General features: G+C 40.3%; 1 protein-coding gene across 1 annotated transcript in view; it reads right to left on the reverse strand.

Moving 5' to 3' along the window:
• MYL10 (myosin light chain 10) overlaps positions 1-17,320 on the reverse strand; it is a 50,014-nt gene extending 32,694 nt beyond the window's left edge. The window contains exons 1-2 of the mRNA XM_066598609.1: positions 17,282-17,320; positions 2,966-3,055 (exon numbers count right to left, since the gene is read on the reverse strand). Coding sequence (XP_066454706.1) covers positions 2,966-3,055; positions 17,282-17,284 — 93 coding nt within the window. The 5' untranslated portion in view covers positions 17,285-17,320. The remainder of the gene's footprint in view (positions 1-2,965; positions 3,056-17,281) is intronic.
• Positions 17,321-23,780: the final 6,460 nt, after the last annotated feature.

Consider the following 23,780-nt stretch of genomic DNA (forward strand, 5'->3'; position numbering starts at 1 on the left):
TGCCATTATAGCTTTAAATATTCTGACCTCGTCAACTGCAGAGTTAATGCTGGCTGCATCCCATTCTGTACTGGAGGCTATCCAGCGAGCACTAAAAGGAGCCAAAAGATCCACCTTACATAAAAAGGAGTGAAAACTCCCTAATAATTAAGGTTTTCAAATAATACAATATTAGGCCACGTTCACATGAGCATATATTTTTCATCACTATTACATCCATGCTTTTAAGTGCATGATAAGAAGCCAATGTTACTCTATGGAACTTCTCACATGAGCATATAAAAAACATGTACAGTATATTAAAAAAATGCTGAATGCTCTACTTTTATCCATTTTTTGGGGGGGGGGAAATGATATTGAAGTCTATGGAAAATGTTTAAAATACAGCTGTTAAAAAAAAACAAATAACAACATCTTCAATGGAGCCGAAAAAGCCAACTATCAGGCTGGTTTCAAAAGACGTATTTGCATGCGCAATGGACAGCGAATAGAACCCATTGATGGGTTTGTTCACATGGGCATATTTTGGCCATGCCAAACAAAATATAGAACATTCTCTATTTACTTGTGTATTTGAGCACTACAGGCCCTTATAGAAGTCAATGGGAGATAAGCAAATGCACATGCAATACACAAGGAGATGCGTGAAACACCTCATAACTGCGCTAGAATATCTGGAACTAATTAGCCATTTCAATCTGTGCATTTATTTGCCACATGCAAATTAACATTCCCTGCAGGCAGAAAAATGCTGATATGCAGACAAAGAAACCTAGCTCAGTGCGCAAAAAAGCAGCACTTAGGTGTGCGCAATTCTGCTTACACTCCTGTAAAGTGGCTCATATCTGCTGCCAGCTTTCTGAAATGGAAAACCCACTGGAAATCCGCTTTAAATCTGCAGTGGCCAAATATACATGTAAATAGTGAGGATTTGGCTTTGTTTTAAATTGCGGAGAAGTTGTGGATTTTAACTCTTGTGTGTCAATTTAGTATCGGCAGTGTTTTTGAAAAATGTTGCAGATTCGTTGTGGATTTTTTAAAATCTCCTAGACATGGCTTGTAGTGTAAGGGCATGTTCAAACGGTGGAGTTTGCCATTGCGAATTCTACCTCAAAAACCACATCAAAATCGGAAGGATTTCGCTATGTTTTTGGCGCAGCTCTTCAAGCAGAGTTTATCCTGTCACTATGCAAAATCTGTATACGATAGTCTGATGCAGAAAATCGCATTTCTGTGTCAAGAAGTGACATGTTATGTGGTTTTCTGCATTGGCATGCTATATCAGATTTTGCCCATTGACAAGGCATGTGGATCCGAGACAAAAAAACGCGGATTTTGACTTGGTTTTTAAGGCAGAATTCACTGTGGAAAATTCCATGGCAAATTCTGCATTGTGAACATACCCTAAATGCTGTGAAATTTCTGTAGGAAAGTCCAAAGCATTCCAGCCCGTGTGAAAGTGGCCTTAGGGTTACAGAAAAAGTAGTATGTTTGTGCTTTATAAGAAACAGGAAAAAAGTAAGAATAGTGCATGTTGGATTTTAAATCACTGACTGTACCAACATTGATCACTGATACCGATCATACAACATAAAGAGTCAAGTCACATTATTATAACCACCAGCTAGTATCCAGAGTAACGGCCGTGTGCGGCATTGACAGCGGCTAGAGGGGCTGGCAGTGACTCAATAAAGTGCTGGTAGGTTGCCTCAGGTATCTGGAGTCAGAGGCGTAACTTGAAGCTCCTGGGCCCCAATGCAAAAGCTGGAACGGGGCCCCCAACTATAATGCTTTATTCATAGTACTGGGCTTCCTATATGGAGAAGAGAGGCCTTATGGGCCCCCCCGAGGCTCCTGGGCCTGGGTGCAACCGCATCCCCTGCATCCTCTATAGTTACGCCTCTGTCTGGAGCCATGCTGAATGCTCTGCATCCCACAGTTACTGGAGGGTGGTGGGAGATTATCCATAGAGATATCAAGACGATCAAGGTGATCCCACAGATGCTCAATTGGGTTCAAGTCTGGGGAATTAGAGGGCCAGGGAAGTACTTGGAAACCTTGGTCGTGCTCTTCCACCCACTGCTGGACATTTCTAGCCGTGTGACATTTTGCATTATCTTGCTGGAAGATCTGCCCCAGGAAATACAGCATGCATGGGTGTACGTGATCTGCAAGGATGGATTCATAACCAAATTGGTTCAGAGAGCCTTCCACATGGAGGAGTGGGCCCAGAGAATGCCACAAAAAATTCCCCAGACCATAACATTGCCTCCACCAGCTTGTGTTCTTCCAGCAATGGTTGCAGGGTGTTTGTTCTATGATATGTCTCACCTGACACACTAATGTCTATCTGTTCAATGAAACAGAAAACATAACTCATCAGAGAAGGCAACCCTTTGCCAATCAGCCGAGGTCTAATTCCAACACTGCTGTGCAAATTGAAGTATTTCCTTACGATGCACCTTTGTAGCATAGGTGCAATGACCATCCATCTCCTTTGGAGCCCCATATGCAGTATGATTCGCTGAACTGTTGTTTTAGACACACATCTGATATTCCCCTGGTTCATGGTCATGATTAGCTGCTCCTCAGTACAACTCTAATTTATCACCCATTTTACCCATGACAACAACGAGTGATATGTGAGCAGACAGCCTATCGCACACCTTATAGACCTACCAAGCCAGCCCATAACATGTCATACTTCCCTTATGGACTATATACTGCTGATGCCTTAGAAGGTGGTCATAATAATGTGACTCAGCTGTGTATTATTTATATATCAGCCATGGTCAAAATGGTGGATTTATTACTGTCCCAAAGTCTGATCTATGGAAATCGTTATATTGTTAACAATAATTCATTAGTTAATATATATGCATTAAATTGTCAGAATGGGCCATTATTTTGAAAACACAGGTCATAAAAAATGAGTGGAATATCTGATAAAAGAGACTGCAGTTACCTCTTTAAATTCTTGAATCTGACTTTGATCAAACATGGAGAACACATTGGAACCAGCTCCTTCCACCTTCTTTTTGGCTTTCTTGGGAGACTTAAAATAATAGTGAGAAAAAACAAACAAATGAAGTTCACAAGTTATCACATCTAATGATGAACGCAATCACTGTTTTGTATTGTAAATCCTGTTTATAAGAATTGTTTCAACATTGCACCCTAACTAACATACGTCTCAGTTTCAGTGTTCTGGGTGGATTGTTTTGTGGTATGTGACCTTCAAACAGATGTCATATTTCTCATTTACAATGTTGACACTGACAAGGGGTTTTGCTCTTCGGTCATCGTAGCAAGAAAATAATGGGTAGAGCATTCTTGCCTTTTTTAACAATACAAAGCTAGGTTTATATCATATTTGGACTGAATATTCCACAAATGGATGTGAAAAATCTCCAGAAGTACATGTCTAGCAAGGTCATAGATTTTTGTCAGTGAAACTATGCTAAAATAGCGTCTTTGTGGCATGAAAAGATATTCTCAGAGTTCAGGTAGGTTATATCTAGAGTACTCTAGGGTTCAGGTAGGTTATATCTAGAGTACTCTAGGGTTCAGGTAGGTTATATCTAGAGTACTCTAGGGTTCAGGTAGGTTATATCTAGAGTACTCTAGGGTTCAGGTAGGTTATATCTAGAGTACTCTAGGGTTCAGGTAGGTTATATCTAGAGTACTCTAAGGTTCAGGTAGGTTATATCTAGAGTATACTAGAGCTCAGGAAGGTTATATCTAGATTACTCTAGGGTTCAGGTAGGTTATTTCTAGAGTACTCTAGGGTTCAGGTAGGTTATATCTAGAGTACTCTAGAGTTCAGGTAGATTAAATCTAGAGTACTCTAGAGTTCAGGTAGGTTATATCTAGAGTACTCTAGGGTTCAGGTAGATTACATCTAGAGTACTCTAGAGTTCAGGTAGGTTATATCTAGAGTACACTAGAGCTCAGGAAGGTTATATCTATAGTACTCTAGGGTTCAGGTAGGTTATATCTAGAGTACTCTAGGGTTCGGGTAGGTTATATCTAGAGTACTCTACAGTTCAGGTAGGTTATATTTAAAGTACTCTAGAGTTCAGGTAGGTTATATTTAAAGTACTCTAGAGTTCAGGTAGGTTATATTTAAAGTACTCTAGAGTTCAGGTAGGTTATATTAAAAGTACTATAGAATTCAGGTAGGTTATATCTAGAGTACTCTAGAGCTCAGGTAAGTTATATCTAGAGCACTCTAGGGTTCAGGTATATTATATCTAGAGTACTCTAGAGTTCAAGTAGCTTATATCTCAATGAACCCTTTTTGTGGGACCTTTCAGTCGTAGTTACCTGGTCGACATTACAACATCTTTTGTTGTACAACCGCTCACAATATGGAGACTAGATGGAAATGACACCCCTGACAACATTTTTATTTCTTAGACAGAATTTCTTTTTAATTGGGTAACGTTATGCAGCAATATGTTGCTCCTCTATCACTTAACTTTTTTTCCCAAGTAAAAACGGTCTTGACAATTTCCCACAAATCTCGGTTCAGGACAAGTTTTATAAGTTCACAGATGAACCATTAAAATTCCAAGTGCAACCTCTTTTACACCCTTGTACTTTTGCCGCTATATGCTCAGATAATGACACCACCATGTATTTCAAGCCCTGTGCAGAACACACACGATCTGTGATTTCAGCTGTCTCTCCTAATACTTTGCATCAACAACTTTTTTCTTAATAATGAATCAATTACATGGCAATGCAAAGTTCAACGCTCATTTTGGTGGTGCGGCTGATTCTAAAGAACTGTATGTTAAGTGTAAATGGGGGTGTCTTTCATAACCATTACTATAGGAAAGCTTCGAATTATTTGATTCACAGGTTAAGACTGCTACTTCACACATGCTTATGAAACAACATAAATTAAGATCACACGTAAACTAGTGATAGATCTGGGTGTGACCACACATTCTCATGGAAGCAAGAGCCTAAAAGTCTCCCCATGATACTCCTAATCTCTAGACGAGAGAATCATTGAGGGTGGTTTGAGTTTTATAGAATATTGTTCTGCTGAACTACGACTTGGAATTCAATTTTATAATTGCTCGGTGTCTGCGGGAGGAGTTCTGGCTTGATACATGTTTATAAGTAAAATAATTATGAGGACTTTAATGTGAGGAATACAATGTTAAAATATGCAGTTGTTACTATGTAATTAATGGGACATTACCATGATGGAAATATATAGTGATTTTTGTTATATGGAGGCCACTGTTGCTGTAAAATAAAAGTTAATTTATTTCTACTTGATTTATTTGGAGTCAGCGTCAGCAGGTCCATTATTTATTGCCTACTTGTTCCTTCATCTAATGTATGAACTTCAGACAACCTCAAGTCATAGTTACGTAGAGGGTTGAGAAAAAGACCTAAGTCCATCTCAAACCTTTATACTTACAAACACAAGTTAATATAGAAGAAGGCAAAAGCCATCCTTTACATTGCATACTTGAAGTGCAATTTATCATAAAGTGGAAACAATTCCTGACCCTTTGCGCAACTGGATAGATCCCTGGATTCATATTTTTCATTAACCCTTTCCAATCCACTGTCTGATGTCTTCCTACATTCTGATTAAAGTTTGTACAGCTCCAATGTCAGAAGACGTCCGACAGGGTATTCTGACCATCTATTGCCAGCCACTCCTCTGTCGGAGCCTCTCTGGTGCACACACACTGGCTTTAGCCAGCAGATGGCACCGTTGTATAACAGCAAAAAGAGAAAGCCTTTAAGGAAACCCTGAATCCAGAATTGGATTGAAAAGGGTTAATACCAGAAACCCTATGTATTGTGTTTCAAATGGACGATGTCTAACCTTTTCTTAAAGGGATTGTCCCACAAAAAATATTTTTAAAGATAAACCCCACCCATAATTAGAAGCATTTTTTTGTATTTACACTAATTAAAAAAATTTTCTCCCCCCCAGATATTTCAGGACTAATGTTAGAATATCTCTATTCTGTGTCCACCTCAGTAATTGCTCCATCTGCTTACTCTTGCCCCTCTCTTTGATCTAATTGGTACGTTGGGATCCCTGGTGTGGTGGACGGTTGCTTCAGAAGTTGCAGTATCTTTAGTGATGTCAGAAGAGATGCTATGCAAGTGATAAGAGAGGAGACAAAGTTTCTGCAGAGACGCGAGACTGAGTATGTGTGACCACCTGGGAGCACTTACTGAGATGGTCACAGAAGGACAATTCAATGGAAACAGCAGGTGGCGCTATTCTAACATTAGTCCTGGAACATCTGGGGATAGAAAAGTTTTTAATAAGTGTAAATACAAAAACATGTTTATAATTGTGGGCTGGATTTAACTAGAAATAATATTTTTGTGGGACACCCCTTTAAATCTATCCAGACTTTTAGCTATTTCCAAACACTGTGTTTGCATGTTCCATAATGTTACTATTCAGACAGTAAAAATAAAACCATAATACATTAGCCAATCTGCCCTAAAAGGATACGATTATCCTCTTGAACTCAAATGGCAATCAGACCAGATCTACATTCAAAATAAGTACTCTAGACATTTCCATCAGTATTAATATTATTTTGTTCTAAGAAACTAAGCCTTTATTGAAGTGACCCACTGTTACTGCTGTAACCAATTCCTAAACTGACTGGAATATTTGCCTTTTGCTATTCATAGGGTATTTTACTTGGAGGTGAGCTTGTTTGTACTCCTTATATACCAAAAATAATGGTTTTGCAATTTACCAAGTTAAGTTCTTTAAGAACAAGAGGATGTAAACCTTCAGGTCCAGGAGCTTTATTCATATTTATTTGATCTAACCCTTTTTAGACCATTACTTCAGTCAGACAGGCAAAGTCATTACATCATTATTAAAAATTAATGAACGTATTTGCAGCAGCCTGTATCTTTGTGAAAATGCATTTAATAGCTTTGCCTTTTTAAAGGGGTTTCCCAGTTGTAAACTATTGATGGCCTATCCTTAGAATAGGAAATCAATAGTAGAAAAGCGAGGGACTACTGCCTGAGACCCTTGCTGCTCAGCTGTTCATTCAGCCAGTGCGCTAATACACTGAGCTGATATCTGCTGGAAGGAGATAACTCTGTTCGCAGTGCAGTGCCCAGTTTTGATATTACAAAGTTCTCCCTCACTTCAATGCCTGTAATACTAAGCTACTGGTGGCTGCAGTGGAAAAAGAGCGGTCTGCTTCCTGCAAAGATCAGCTCATTGCACAAGTGCATTGCTCAGAAAACTGCTGATCTGGTGAGATCCCGAATGCCAGACCCCCACTGATCTACTATTGATGGCCTATCCAAAGAATAGGAGATGATTGGAGAAGGGCAGATGTTGTCCCTATCTTCAAAAAAGGGAAGAAGATGGACCCAGGAAACTAGAGGCCTGTGAGCCTGACTTCTATGATGGGAAAGATCTTTAAGCAAATTGTTAAACAGCATGTATTCAAGTACTTGGATGAGAACAGAGTAATTAACCAGAGCCAGCATGGGTTTGTAACAAACAAGTCATGCCAGACAAATCTAGTTTCCTTCTATGACAGAAATACGTACTGGGTATGCAGTAGATATAGTATATCTTGACTTCAGAAAAGCAGTTGAAAAAGTATCTTATACCATTATTGGAAAAATGATCAAATATGAGACCAAAAGGCAACTGTTAGGTGGATTGATAACTTGCTTCATGATTGTATTCAAAGAGTGGTCAAAAATGGTCGTACATCCGATCGGAAGAATGTCTCAGGAGGGGTACCAAAAGGGTCTGTCCTCAGCCTAGTGTAGTTCAACATTTGTATAAATTATATAAATGAGGGAATTGAGGGGAAACTGATCACATTTGCCATTGACACAAAGCTAGGACTGTTAGCTAACACTAGAGGAGGGAGAGAGGATTTTAAAAAAATCTAGAAAAGCTTGAACAGTTGGTCACGATTAACAGAACAGTATTTAACAGGAAAGTATGCAAAGTGCAAATCTAAACAAGAAAAATGAAAGCAGCCGCACACATGAAAAAGGCTTGAGTATACTAACAGATACTACACTGAACGTGAGTCAACAATGTGATACAGCAGCAAAAAAGGCAAACACAATTCTGGGATGCATAAAGGGAAGCATGGGATCTAGATCATGTGATGTAATTATACTCCTCTACTGTTCCTGGATCAGACTTCATCTGAAATACTGTGTCCAGTTCTGGGTACCCCACTGTAAGAAAGACATGGACAAACTGGAGTTCAGAGATGAGCTACCAGGATGGTGAATGGTCTGCAAACCATGTCCTATGATGAATGGTTAAAGGTTCTGGGAATTTTTAGCTTGTAAAAAAGAAGGTTGAGAGGAGACTCAATAGCTGTCTACAAATATCTGAAGGGTTGCCACACTGCAGAGGGATCAGTCCTATTCTCATTCGCACAAGAAAAGACTAGAAACAATGGAATGAAACTAAAAAGGAGGAGACAGCGATTAAATATTAGAAAAATCTTTTTGACACTGAGGGTGATCAATGAGTGGAACAGGTTACCATAGGAGATGGTGAGTTCCCTTCAATAGAAGTTTCAAATAGAGACTGGACAGACATCTGGGATGATTTAGTGAATCCTGCACTGAGCATGGGGTTGGACCTGATGACCCTTGAGGGCCCTTCCAACTACAATTCTATATCAAGCTATCAAGGTCAGAGGGCGGAGTAGAAAACTGATTGAGGTGTCAACTGAACTACATACACCCAACAATGGTTGGCAGGCACCAGCAGCCATAGTATCTAGTAAAAGGTATTGAAGAGAACATATACAGGGCTGGGCAGGCAGCTTTTAAGAAATGCACTCAACAGGTAGGGTGGATGCCTTTTGGCTGTGGTCCCATTGCAGCTATGTGGTCTTCATCCATTGAAGGTATGCCATTGCTGAAAATGCTCAGTCTATGGCCGCATTAAATATATATAGATCTTGAGATTAATCTGGTGTAGCCTAACATGGTAGTAGAAAAAAAAACAACTAAAAGTGTGGTGTGAATGCTGCTAAGGCTTTTAACCTTTTCTCTGCCCTAATTTAACACCAATTCAGCCTGATGTCCTAATATTTGAACTAAATAGTAAAGTAATTTGACACTGCCTTGTTGCTAGACTGGAGTTGTTAGACAGTGTATCCACAGCAACCATTCTCAATTGATTATTTGGGGAACATAAGGAGAAAGCAAGCTTGGCAATAGTGATGAGTGATTTGGAATAATTGGTTTGGGTCAGTATAGGGTCAATTTCACTAAAATCATCATGAAAACCTGTGCTGAAACCTAGGGACCTACCTAATCCTAGATGATAAACGATCACCAGCAAAACACAGTTCACACTACACGTACGGAAACCTGCACAGACACGCAGGAACATGACACTGTACATACCTAAACACACTGAACAAATAGGGAAAAGATGAGCAGACGCCAGCAGAGGAGCTAGTATATATGAGCAGCAGACCTGAGGGATTGGCTGGCTGGAGAAATCCACAGCTAGCCAGCCTAATCAACTACACCTGTGGAGCTGTGCCAAGTAGAACAACAGATCCCAGCAGAACACTCTAACAAGCTCCTTCCCCAGCGCTATGTGTGGGAGAATTTGAAGCGACAGGGGGCACTATAAAGGTTTCTGACCTGTGCAACAGCAGGAAGAGATAGGCACGGCAGTGGCAGTGAGAGGGGAGCTGGATGTAGAACTGTGGAGTACAAGGCAGCAGCCATTTCCAACAGCAACTGAACAATGTGAGCAAGCTGTCCCCATGCTAGGGTAGTAGTGAATAAGAGAGCAGCCTATGAGGGAGAAGCACATTAACATGACAATAATCCACATGGAAGGAGAGGGAGTATCTCTTCCCATATGGTGCTTTGGTCCTTGAAGATGTTGACATCCCCATCGGACCAGAATGACAAATGCTGTGAGATATGCAAGATCAATTTAATGACATTACTGTGCACACATTATTAGGGACTATGACGGACAGTTATGGACTGGAGGAGCATCCCCACATGGGGGTTATAGTTATCTGTGACTATCGTTAACTGCGAAATGATATGATAGGAACTATATGATGTTTATTGATGTGATGTAAACATAAAGTGTACTGTAACAGGAGACAGGGCACTTTGGAATAGTAGCACTATGTGCCAGTAAAATGTTGATATGAACCTACAGTGAATGAGTCCGCAGTGAGGCAGAGTTCATAAATTTAGTGATGTGCTCGGGCACCTACGTCTCATTAGGCCCCGAGGGTGACATGCCTAAGAATTTCAGGAGTACGATGAAAAGTATAGAGCAATACAAGGATTGTAAATAGTATTGATGGTGTTCAAAGTCCCTCAAAAGGAAAGGTAAATAAGAAGTACCCTACACCTAGTGTGCGTTGAACTTACATGCTGCAGAATACAGAAAATATCATTTGTATATATATATATATATATATATATATGTTGTGTGAAGTTCGGTTAAATACGTAACGCTTAAATAACCAGCACCCTCCTATGAAGTTATATAAAAGCAGTTCCTTAGGTAACGTTGTTTTTATGAAAAAAAGACTGCCTCCATTTCTGTATGACATCACAGCTCAATCCAGAACCTGTGTTGCACCACCACCCATGGCACAACCACACAGGAGTTGACATACTCTTGGACCATCGCGGATAATTGCTGCCTGTGACTGGGAGTCCTACCCTGTTGTTGCGGCAGCTTGTGAAGGGCTAAAAAAATCTTTTAGACTTCCCCTGTCACAGGCAGTGGTGCTGCTGTAGCAGCTTCCTGCTCATCTGCCATGAGCCACAGAGATGTGATCCACTGGCCATGGGGAAATACTCTGCTCAAGCTGCTTAACAGTCTGACCTGTTAGTGCTACATTTTGAGGTCCCTCTTCACTGCTGGAATGAGATTTGTCATTTTGGCCTTGTAGCAGGGATCAAGGAGAGTGGTCACCCAATAATGATCTGATGATTTGATGTGGGCTATGCGACAGTCCTTCTGCAAGCACTGCAGCATAAAAGCACTCATTTGCCTCAATGTGCCAAAGAGTGATGTCCAGATTCCTCAGGTTCAAACGTAGCAGTATCCTCCGTCTGATCACGACATCCACGAAAAGTAGCTTGGGTTAGTGATGGTTGAAAGTAATGTTGTGTAGCTGGCTTAGCTTCTGCAACATATGTAGTGTGGAATTCCACCATGTACTGTGGCTACATCGCAGATAAGGCAGTTTGGTGATAGCCTCCACTGTCGCTGCACCTCCGCCAGACGGGAGGCAGCTGGGTGTGAATGCAAACAGTGGATATAAACCTGGATAATTGTTTGAACGATGTCTGAGGCCACAAACAGAGAACTGCAATATTCCCCATGCCAAAGCACAGTTTATCTGTCTGCTTTGATGCTACATATGGTGGCAGCAGCAGAAATATACCCTCTCCCAATGTACAAACCACATTCTGTATAGGCATATAAACATGATGCAGCTTCTTTCTCTGGTCTCTCCAAACTCATCCCAATTTAACTTCTCTGTTGGTGTAGAAGCTTTCCCACCCAGCATAAATATATCCTCTGTAGAATATCTGTCCCTAAGAACAAACCACGTTTTATATAGGCATATTAACACGATGCAGCTTCTCTGTCCTGTGCTCATCCGTAAAATGGCCAATGGGTACACTATGCCTATGTTATATTGCTAGGTCATGTGATGCAGACGTCCAATGAAACTTCTGCCCGTATGCAAGATTGAGGACACATTTTTTTACATCATCAACATACCCTGGTTGCTGATTGGCTGCACTCCGACCTGAGCTGTGTAACAGGCATTTTTGGATATTAGATGTTTTTTTTTTTTGATGATTTTCACCAAAAATAAGGTTGGACATACCCGTTTCAATTTGGCAAAAATAAGGTCAATGTTATAGCCTGGCCGATAGAGACAAGCAACACTATTTGGCAGCAACATTTCCTATTTTTCTCAAAACTAAGTCTAAGTGGAGAACCTCTTGAGAATCTTTAAAATGAAATCTCTTGTACAGTATATCAAAAAAGATATTACTGAAAAGAAATAAAAATCAAAGGTAATAACCAGCGTGAAAGTAAACGATGTGATGGAAATGAACAAAAAAAAAAAAATTCTTCTCCAGTTCACAAATGTCTAACCTCCCAGAACTAAGCTCAGACTGTCTCAAACTTCAAGGACTTTTCCTAGAAGATTCTGCCGTGAACTTTCTTTTTCTATGATGTCTATTATTTTTGCAGGGATATGTTGATTTCTCAGCTCAGGTGGTACATTCCAGACAGTTTATCAGAAGAGCATCTATTTTCAGACATATGAATCACTGCTCCCAAAATCCTCCTGCATACACAGCTCAGTCCGAAGTGTCGCCAAGCTCAATAAACCCTCCCTGGGCTCATGGAATATAAAAATAGAGAATACTTTTATGTCACCCTCAGTTACATTCCAGTGTTCTACTTAAAACAACACAGCCTCCGCTCAGTAAATTTGTGTGGTCTCATTGCACACGTCATTACTGTTTGTCAGTATCCAACAGCTCAAGCTAAACGTGTAATTATTTTCACTCTGCCGCTTTTGTGTGGACTAATCCTTTGAAAGTAGATTTACCAACCATTTGAAATATTACGATGCCTTCAACATTTCTGTAATATTGAAGAATCCCTTCAGACATCAGAAAGAACAAATTCCCAGCAGAGTTCATTTGACATAATTACTACTTGAACATTTCTAGAGGATTATAAAAACAATTATAAGCTTTTTCCACATCCTTCTAATGCTAAGACAAATACACTTATTTCATTTTTGAGCATTTTATCCATTTCCATCCATTGGAGAGGTAGAAAAATATAAACACATAAAATTGCAAAATCACCCAATTAATTCTGACCTGCAGAATAAAATCAGATTTAACTTCAATCAAAAAAGGCCAGACAAGGTCAATGCTTTCCATCTTAATAGTACAAGTTTTTTTTTCCTTGCTGTCAATAAATGTACCTTACAACCCACTAGATAGATTTTAGAAGTTGGATACCAGATCGACAGATGGAGAGAAGATAGACATATGTGGACTGTAGATATTTCTTATATTACATAATAAATTTCTCATAATGAGAGACGATTTTCAGAAGAAGGCAATAGATTTACAGATGTAGAGAAGAAAATGAAGATTCATTTATTTACCCTTCTTGTGATCGTCATGTTTCATGGTATGGGATTGTCTATCATGTATGTTAAAGGGGCATTCCCATAAGCAACATTTATCGCCTATCCATAGGGTAGGTGATGCGGTAAATGTATAACCGCTAGAACACCAATTGATAATGTTGGAGGATCTCCTTGAGTCCCCCGTGTGAATGGAGTTGTAGTGGTGCGCATTGATGACCACAGCTCCATTCACAGTCTATGGAGATAGCTTAGTACAGCACTCAGTTCTCCGACAGTCCCATAGAAGTGAATGGTATGGTGGTCACGCCTGCTCACTACTACTCCTTACACAATGAAGACTCAGGCATCACTGTTCTTGGGGTAAAAGAGGGTTCCGATGGTCAGACCCCAACCATCAGACATTTATCACCGATCCTGTGGATAGGCGATATATATGTTATTTATGGGAAAACCCCTTTAGACATATGGCTGTGAATGGAGTTGTAGTGGTGCGCATTGATGACCACCGCTCCATTCACAGTCTATGGAGATAGCTTAGTACAGCACTCAGTTCTCCGACAGTCCCATAGAAGTGAATGGTATGGTGGTCACGCCTGCTCACTACTACTCCTTGCACAATGAAGACTCAGGCATCACTGTTCTTGGGGTAAAAGAGGGTTCCATTGGTCAGACCCCAACCATCAGACATTTATCACCGATCCTGTGGATAGGCGATATATATGTTATTTATGGGAAAACCCCTTTAGACATATGGCATCAGGCTGTACTAGACAGTAATTAGTTTTAATTAAAAAGCAAAAAAGAAAAAATATGTTTCAGCAAGCTATATAGTGTGGATTTTGCTTCCTGTACACCAGAATTAGGCTCCAGGGTTTAATAAAACCTGTAGATACATAACTGAATTGAGTGTAGCTTATATTGTTTGATGCGTTTCTGATCCATAAAAAATAATTCCACTAATCACATAGTGGCATCTCAGAGGAAGATTAAGTCATCAGTCATAATTATAGGTAACATATCTAAGGACGTTTCCATGAAGTGTAACGTTTATTGCATTTGCAGTATTCTATGTGTTTTCATGGAAACAAGTTTTAGTATAGAGTGTAATGGGTAGCGCAACATTTATATGACATTTATTACAAAAACCCAACCAAAATCCCTTTCTCACACAATTACCGGTCTTCATGTTGCAGAGAGTGAATTGTAATATAATGGAGAAATCTATATGTAAAACCTATTAGGCAGAAAAAAAAATGTAAAGACCAGCGCTCATTGACATGCAACATAAATAATCAATAGTGATAAAGAAAGGAACTTTAGCACTCAAATTGCTGGCGTCTGTGGTGGGCTGCAGCAGCCTGTGACAACCTGTACATGGGCTGCTGCAGCCTGGAAACATTACGCCACGGGGAAGACCTGGAAAGGCCAGCGCTGCCGATGCAGGGAGAGGTGACTTTATGACTGTTTGTTATTTTTTAAAAATACACCTTGGACAACTCTATTAACGATATTTGAACATTTCGATATTGTTAATATTTACTCCGAGCACGAGTGTGTCTAGGCACTGCTTTTGCATTTTGGCCTAGTTTTGGTTAAATAAATAATGACATGATGTAATCTGTCATGTGTTGTTGTTCACCTGAGATCATATTTACCCAATGTAGCAGTGGGGAACAGGGGGGAGCTCTCTCTCTCCCCACTCTCCACTCCTCTCTGCTACCCCCCGCTTACCCCCGGCGCCCCCCGAATCTTTTCGTCCGAGTAGTCAGTTACTCGGAAAAAGCGGTGCTCGAGTGCAAAAACACCCGAAAAGAGCACGTTCGCTCATCTCTAGTTACTATGTATTTCACTTTTTATTGTTTTCTTAATGTTCCCTATTGGTTTACTTAGTATTTGAATGCTTTTTATACATTATAACTGTAATTTTTGTAAATCACTGGTATCAGCTCTAGGTGGGTTTCCACTTTCTATGGAGCACTTAAAGCCTGACATTGATTCAGGGATTGCCCTATTTATGCATCTGTTTGTGAAGGTTGTCCCCTTGCACAGGTGAATGCAGAAACACACGGCGGGTCTGGTGTACCGGACGGCTTGGCCATTCCACTTTGATCTCTACAACAAGTTAATCAACCTTAGCGGAATGCGTAAGTGATACGCACTCATATAAATATGTGTGTACATTCGTTTATGAATCTTTATGTGCCTGAAGATGGAGGGTATGCTGAAATGAGTTGCAGTTTGTACCCTTGGTTCTTTTATATCCCTACAATATGGATGGTGCTTTTACCTACTAAAGCCTTCTGGTAATGACTATGAAAGACCATTGTATGGGCGAACCTAGAAGGAGGTTTGATGTTTTGTGACACAATCCCCTCTTCGGAGTAAATTATCTATTATTGCTCCATTTAGCACTATTGATTATTTTCGATACACTGCCCTTATTGAAGGCTTCCCTGGCCTGTGGTGTAGTAGTGAACGCCATTCTTATGCGTTCTCCCGGGACACTGGGTGAGTCAACTTTTCTGACATTATTTTTTATCTTTGTTTCATCTTGAAGTGCTGTCTCTTTTTTTGATTGGGTTGCTTCTATGGAAAACCCAGTTTTTCTAGAATGCTACTGCAAAGAATAAAAGCACTGTATGGAACCCTACCACAATTAAAGGGATGATCTGAATGGTTGATGGAGTCCCCCTTCTAGTAACTCAATATTATAGAAGGATTTGTTTAAATCATATATCCCCTTAAAAAGACTACATGTTAAAAGTAGCCAAGATGACATCCATGGTCATCAGTCATGCTTGCATTGCTAGGGCACAAACATACCCTCATAGTTTTGGAGCAGTGGTATTCACCCTCATTGGAAGATTCACCAATAAATGGCATAAAAGTGTTTAAACACAATGGGGACATACTCTTAGGGTAAGTTCACACATCTCGGATCTGCTGTGGAATTTCAAGTGTGGATTTCCTGCCGAAATTATGCAGCAACATACAGTACAATGTAAGTGAATGGGGTTTTAACAAACTCCAATCCATTACAGCGGAAAAAATGCATAGAACAGAGTCAGACGGCGGACTTTCAAATCCATAACATGCTCTATTTATTGCAGAAATGGCGTGGATATTCAATGTGGAATTCATTCATTGCAATGCCCATGCAGATCTTGGTGCAGATTTTCTCTGCGATGTGTGAACTTACCCTTAGATCACTGTGTTCTCTGGCTGGAGTAACTAAAATATATATTTAATAACGCGCAGGAAATTAAACTATCATTATCGGTCATACATCTTATTTTCTTTAATATAGCTTCTTAGTATTATGCTCTAAATTCTTAAAAATATTCAGTAAAGCCAGATCAGCTATTGTCATTCTGAATGCTATTATTTTATTTATTCATCACTGGGCCCCTAACCATGCTTGGAAATACATTATAGCTCCTCAGTACAGGATTGGACTCACAAACAAGTACGGTTCTGTTCACGCCACCCTTGTAATCTACATCCATCATATATAACGTGAAATGCTACACTAGACAGAACCAGACATACTTTTCAGGCTTTATTCACACTAGGGTCTTGCCTCCCGTCTATAACAAAGCTGTGACCGCTGTGATGAGACATCTTCTGATTAATCTAGATACTTTTGTACTACCATTTCATTGGGTTTCTGGAATTTCTGTGCTACCGATCACACTATCCTTTTTGTCAAAAATACATGAAAGCTTGACAGATACCTTACCACTTAAGGTAACCATAGACTTTCATGAACCTGATGTCTACTAAAAATGTGTCTTTTTGGTATGTAAGTGAGCAAAACATATTGATATACCCTTTCTTTTTCACTGTCTTGAAAAGGGGCCACTCATATACTTGCATACTGTTGGAGATTTTCATGGCATACATACACCACAAACATGATATGAGCAGAGCCTAACCATCCTACCAAAGCACATTATTTTAACATTAATTAACATAGTATGGTACCAAACAAACCCATGTCAGATAGAAATATAACAGCAACATACACATTATGGTAGACAAAGAGAATTAAATACTGTAAAGGTTTAATTAGTAGGTCTTACCATGTTGCTGCTGCTTCCTTCCCCCCCTCAGTGCCAACTATCAAGCCAGCTGAATCCATAGTGATTGTCTTTTTATAGTGTCACTCAGGATTAATTACGTTTGTTCCAAGTTTAGACAATAGATGTGGTTGGAAAAAGTTCAGTAATTGGATCTCCGAATTATCCAAAGCATCTATCCCAGGGGCCATTGTTGTTCAGAGCGATATTAGTGGATTGTGGGGAGCCCTTTTAACTGTTGAATGTTTCTGGACCTGAAAACATTTTATGGAAAGGCAGCTGGGAATAAAAGCCTTCTCAGTATGTCATAAGCACAAGTGGTGTATAGATAATATACAAAGATACCAATGTGATGTTACACTGTATCTCATATATCTTGCACTGAATCTAATACATCTAATAATATACTGTATGCAACATATGTCTAAGATTGCTATGAAAACAGTACTGAAATGAATGTATCAGATCGGTAGGCAGCTATCCCCAATCTGGACTTAGTAGGGTCGCATATTGTTGCTATATTGTGTTCATTATTATGTTAATTTTACATTATGGAATGGTAGAGTTAGAAGGGTCCTACAGGGTCAGCGGGTACAACCACATGTTCAACTCAAGATTAACCAAATCGCCCCAGACAGATATTTGTCCAGCCTTTGTTTGAAGACTTCCATTGAAGGAGAACTCACCACCTCATGTGGCAACCTGTTCCACTCATTGATCGCCCTCAATGTCAGAAAGTTCTTACTAATATCTAATCTGTGTCTCTTCCCTTTCAGTTTCATCCAATTGCTTCTAGTCTTTCCTTGTACAAATGAGAATAGGGCTGATCCCTCTGCACTGTGACAGCCCTTCAGATATTTGTAGATCGCTATTAAGTCTCCTCTCAGCCTTCTTTTTTGCAAGCTAAACATTCCCAGATCCTTTAACCGCTCCTCATAGGACATGATTTGCAGACCGCTCACCATCTTGGTAGCTCTATTCTGAACTTGCTCCAGTTTGTCTATGTCTTTTTCAAAGGCTATTAAAGGCTATACCCATCTTTGTAACCAAATATTTTTATGGTAGCAATACATCTAAAATGGATATGTTAAGTCTGGTATGACCAGTTTACACAATCGGAGTTGACTAGCTTCGGATATGAGAATGGAGCACAGTTGGAAGCAAGTAATACAAATCTTTACGGGCAACCTGCTAATATCTCAGCCAAATATAACAGGGTAGACAGGATTACAAGGACCATAATAATCCAAACTGGACTTGCCCCTCAAGCAGAGTGCTCAACTCGAAAACGGGCAACCCCACTATGGAAGAGAGCCCAGAACCAATTCGAGCCTATCTGGTGATATGATAACTACACTAACACTAAACCTCTGAAACTAAATAAACTAAAAGTACAAAGCTAACTAATTTCTACTACAGAACACTAGATAAGCAATAAACTTCACTAGAAACCCTTCAGGCACAGCGTGTGGCTAGTAGACTAGCAGTATAACCAGTAACTTCAGTTCAAAGTAGCTAACTACTTAGAACAAGAAAGACTCTCATTGATTGGCTGAGCCGACAATCATCCCAGACAGGCAAAACCAAATTAATAAAGTTGCTGACTGGCTAAGCTATCAATCATCTCAGCCAGCCCAGCAGCTAAACAGCAGAAGGGCTGATTAAACCGCAACTACAAAGGCCAAGTGAAACGTACATGTGTTGGCAAGCGCATCACATGACCCAAAGCTGGCGTTGTGATGTCACCCTTGACTAATCCGGAAGTCATGACGCAGTCGACAGTAACAATGAAGAAACTTTGCAATATGTCTTGATTAAAAATGTTAGCTTCTACATAGACTAATGTATACCCATAGCAAAAGACTACAAATTAACTATAGTCTCATTCAACAGTTATACTACCTTCCACTTGTCCTCTACTTTTTGCGAACATACTGTATATTTGGTTTTAGTCAGGGGACATACAAGATCTCTGCAAAGGGACTTAACACTGGTCAAAACAGATGTGACCATTGGTCACATGGCTACCAAGGTGGTTTTCTATATGGCTTTTCCCCAGATTTCAAAAAATTACTTCTGAACTTTTCTATCGCCCTTAGTTTTAGCAAGATGTAGTTTATAAAGTGTTATTGAAGGTTCATGAACTCTCGTAGGCTAAAATCAAATATAAAAAACACCACTTAAAAATCACTTCTCTTTTGCTTAAACTACAACTTGGTTTCAGAAAGTATACTTACCTCCACTCCATATAATGCATGGTTTGAATAAAGAGCTTTGTGAAAATGATGGATCGAACTGAGGATGGACTTACATACTTAAGACAAATATTCCCAAACATGAGTGACTTGAAAGATAAGATATGCCACCAAACTGAAAAAGCTGCATGAGAGTCTTTCAAGAGTATTTGCCAAAACTCCTAAGGCAACCATAAGGCTGGCAACTACAGAGAACTAATAGATGACCTTTTAAAATCTTACAAGAGAATGGGATATACAATGTATTTGAAGATACTTCTCTTGGACTCTCCTCTGGATCTCTTCCCAGGAAGTCTTGGAGCAGTAAGCAATGAACACCGGGAACGGTTCCACCAGGATATTGCCACAATGGAAAAGCGGTACCAGGAAAAGTGGAGTTCAAGTATGCTTGCAGAATACTGACAGACCCTTATAAAGGAATGATCTGGAGGTAATATACAGCAGGAAATGCTACACTTCTATGTTTTAGGTGTATAGTCATTTATTCTGTACGGATAGTAAATACAGGAAATAGAAAACTAAAAGTCGATACACTAAATTCTTGCGTAATAGCACAGGAAATGCTATTAAAATCTCTTATTCAATATTTTGTGACTATTTTTTTTTTTTGCTGACCAGTGTAATTACTGCAACCTGGCTTTCAATTATGCTTTTTAGGGCTCCTGTGCCACTGTTGCGGGCAGAAATACAGTTGGAGAAACCACATACAATAGAATCCATTGAGTTCAATTCCTCACATTCCTCGTTTTTCCCTGCGCATTCCTGTCAGGCAAGAAAATGCACGAACGACATGCTTTATTTTGGTGCGGAATTGCGCACCTAAGGCCCCATAGGAGTCTATGTAGACGTGGAAATGCGAACAAACTGTGAACGAACATGCATTGGAAACGTTTTTCCGCAGCCATCTGTTGGGGCACTATAAAGTTTGCAGGTAATTGCCGGCAAGACATGGCAGACATTTTGGAGAGTGCTTAGGAGAGTCTCCTTTTGGAAGCCTCCTCCATCGAGTGGAGATGGAATTGCTCAAAAATTTCATAGATCAGAGGCCGGCACTCTGGGACCCCAGGGAATCAACCCCGAAAATCCTTCTCTTTGGAACAAACTCTGCCATCTCACGTGCCTACCAACATCTATGCGACAGCTGCCAAGGCACAGGAGCATCCTCAGAAGAAGTCTACAACATCAGCTACTTTCTCCCAAAACCCAAAATTACCCAAATCACTGCTTGATAGCATCTCAATGCCCGTGTTGAATATTTATGGATGATTACAGGGGCTGGGTCAATGATGACAGCATGATGTATGCTAGCGGAAATACGTTGCACAGGAGCATCCAGGAGCCCCTATGGCACAGAATAGGATTAACTGGCAGATACAAGGTATTGGGTGAAGAAAGAGCCTAGCTGCAGTCTCAAAAGAAAACTAGTTAGTGAAGCCAACGGTCTATTAATTCATCCTACATATGAAAGCTGTGTTTTTTTGCCCTACATGGCACTCCTGACTAAGCTTTACAGATAAGCCTTTGAAAAAGTCCTACGCTGTTCAGCACAGTACTGTATGGTATATCCTGTCCTGCTTATGGACAGTATATTTTTATATCAGGCATGTGAAGTATATAAACTGTATAAATGAATTAGTCAAGGTATATTAAGACAAAATAGATCTTTTTAAAGTCTTGCTAACTATTATAGAACTGAGACATAGTAGTTCTTTCTTGATGTAATTTTTTTTTTGCATATTTTCTTTTGCGCGACTGAATTGGGCATGCCAAATCAGCGCATATGAATGAGTCCATTTAAATGAATGGGTTTTTATTTTCTGCGTATTGCACACAGAAATTTTTCGTACACAAATATGCCCGCAAATACATTTGTGTGAATCAGGAGGACTAAAGGCTCAGTCAGACAAGGACATTTTTCACGCATGTATGGGCGCAGAAAAAATAAATAAATCGCACAACGCATGTAGAGAAAATTTGCGTGACCAGGTGCATTCGCATATCCTATCTTTTGCAGGTGTGAATTTTAAGCGCTTCTAAGAAATGGACATGTGATCACTTTTATTGGAAAGCATTGGGTCTCATAGAGCCGCTTTTAGAACGCGCCTATTCATGTGTGAAAAAAAACGCTCGTCTGACTGAGCCCTAAAGATTGTAAACGCCATTAGAATCACAATCACTTTGATTTTCTGAAAGTAACAACTGCTTCTTAGACTACATTCAGGGCGCCTTCACACGGATGTATTTGTGCTGCACGTTGCACATGCAGAATTAGCATGCTCAATACGCGGAGAATAGAAACCATTGATCTCAAGGGGTTCGTTCTCATTAAGGTTTTTTTTTTGTGCGCATGTAAAAAAAAATAGGACCTACTCTATCTTTCTGTTTATTTGCGCAGCAAAGGTTCCCATAGAAGTCTATAGGAGGTGCGCAAATGCACAATATGCTGCGCAATTCCGTAAAAAATAGAGCACATCAGGACGTCATCAGGCTAAAAAGCTTTTTAAATCAGGGGTTAGGTGTGCACGTTCATGTGAACATGTCCTGTGTGTGCAAAAAGGACAGTACAATGCGCCGATACGAGGGGAAAATCAACTTTGTTCACTGCACAGATATATTGTGCTGAGGCATCCGAAGCCGCCCTCAGACTGAGTTTAAGGGCCTAAACACATGGGCCTGATTTTGTCCCGTTATGCGGTTGTGATAATCATGGCCATATAACGGGATGAAAGAAACCACTGATTTCAATGGTTTCGTTCTCAATAGCAGTATTCTTGGGTGTTAATACTACGTGCAAGAGAGATAGGGCAGGACCTTACTTCTCACTTTTTTCTTTTTCTAACTTGTTTGACAGGTAGAATTTTTTTTAACCTAATTCATGCACCACTATGCTCCGTAGCGGCAAGTGTAGTTGTGCATACGGCCGTGTGAAGAAGCCCTAAGGCCTATGTTGAGTTTTCCATCCCTGTATTATGACTGAACAGCCAAGAACAATACTCAAAAACAACCCAGAATGTAACCGTTGACTTTAGTGGAGTGGACAGAGACTAAGGCCTCGTTCACACTAGCGTTATTTTGCGCGCACCTATGTGCACACAAAACCACGTGTCTATTAGAACCATTGGTTTCCTATGTAGTGTTCACATGTCCGTGTTTTACGTCGTGCAAATTCGCGCACCTGTAAAAGAGAGGACATGCGTGCACAGCATACGCCTGGCTGCGTGTAACTATTCCCCGTGGGGAGTCCCCTCATCACTGAACACTGTGACAGCACTGTCACAGTGTTCAGTGACAAGGGGACTCCTTGTGGGGAGTAAAGAATTCCCTGCCACAGCTGTCACAGCTGTGGCAGAGGACTCCAATGTTCTCCCATTGCTTTCAATTGGGCTGCCAGCAACCCCTGCAATGATTTTCAGGGAAGGGCTTTAAATATAAGCCCTTCCCTGAAAAAAAAACCCTGGCGTGTAAAAAAATAAAAAAATATATACTTACCTGTCCGGCGCTGTCGGGGCTCAGTTCGTCTAGCCGCTTGGCTTCCCTGCACTGTACTAAAGCTCTTTCAGCAGAGGGGGATTTAAAATCTCCGCCTCCTAAAAGGGCTATGTCTAATTGACTGAGCACTCAGCCAATCACAGGCAGCACTCAGCCATTCATTAAATTCAATGAATGGCTGAGCACTGCCTGTGATTGGCTGAACGCTCAGCCAATCAGACACAGTCCTTTCAGGAGGCGGGGATTTTAAATCCCTGCCTAATGAAAGATCTTCAGTACAGTGCAGGGAAGCTAAGCAGTTAGACATCCCGGGCCCCGACAGCGCCAGAGAGGTGAGTATATAATTTTTTTATACAAGCTAGGGACTACTTTCAGGGAAGGGCTTATATTTAAAGCCCTTCCCCGAAAATCACTACGGTTGGTGCCTGCGGCCATTTGCTTTCAATGGGGCAAATGGCAGCAGCTGCGGCCCCATTGAAAGCAATGGACACTGAGCTTCATTCATGCATTTTCTTGCACATCTGTGCAGCGCTGCTTTTTGTGCAGCACAGATGCTTGCAAAACAACGCTTGTGTGAACGAGGCCTAAAGGTCTGGGTTCCATTTTAATACCTGAAGTGGAAACTTCATTACAGAAAATAACACAGTCTGAATGTCCCTGATGGAACATTTGTCCATATGTCCTAATAATAAGGTCTTCCTTCTATTTGCCAGAACAGAGAGCTACTCTATAACAGCAGCTCCCATTTTGGCGGATTT

The sequence above is a fragment of the Eleutherodactylus coqui genome, chromosome 4, assembly GCF_035609145.1.
Source record: "Eleutherodactylus coqui strain aEleCoq1 chromosome 4, aEleCoq1.hap1, whole genome shotgun sequence".
NCBI lineage: Eukaryota > Metazoa > Chordata > Amphibia > Anura > Eleutherodactylidae > Eleutherodactylus > Eleutherodactylus coqui.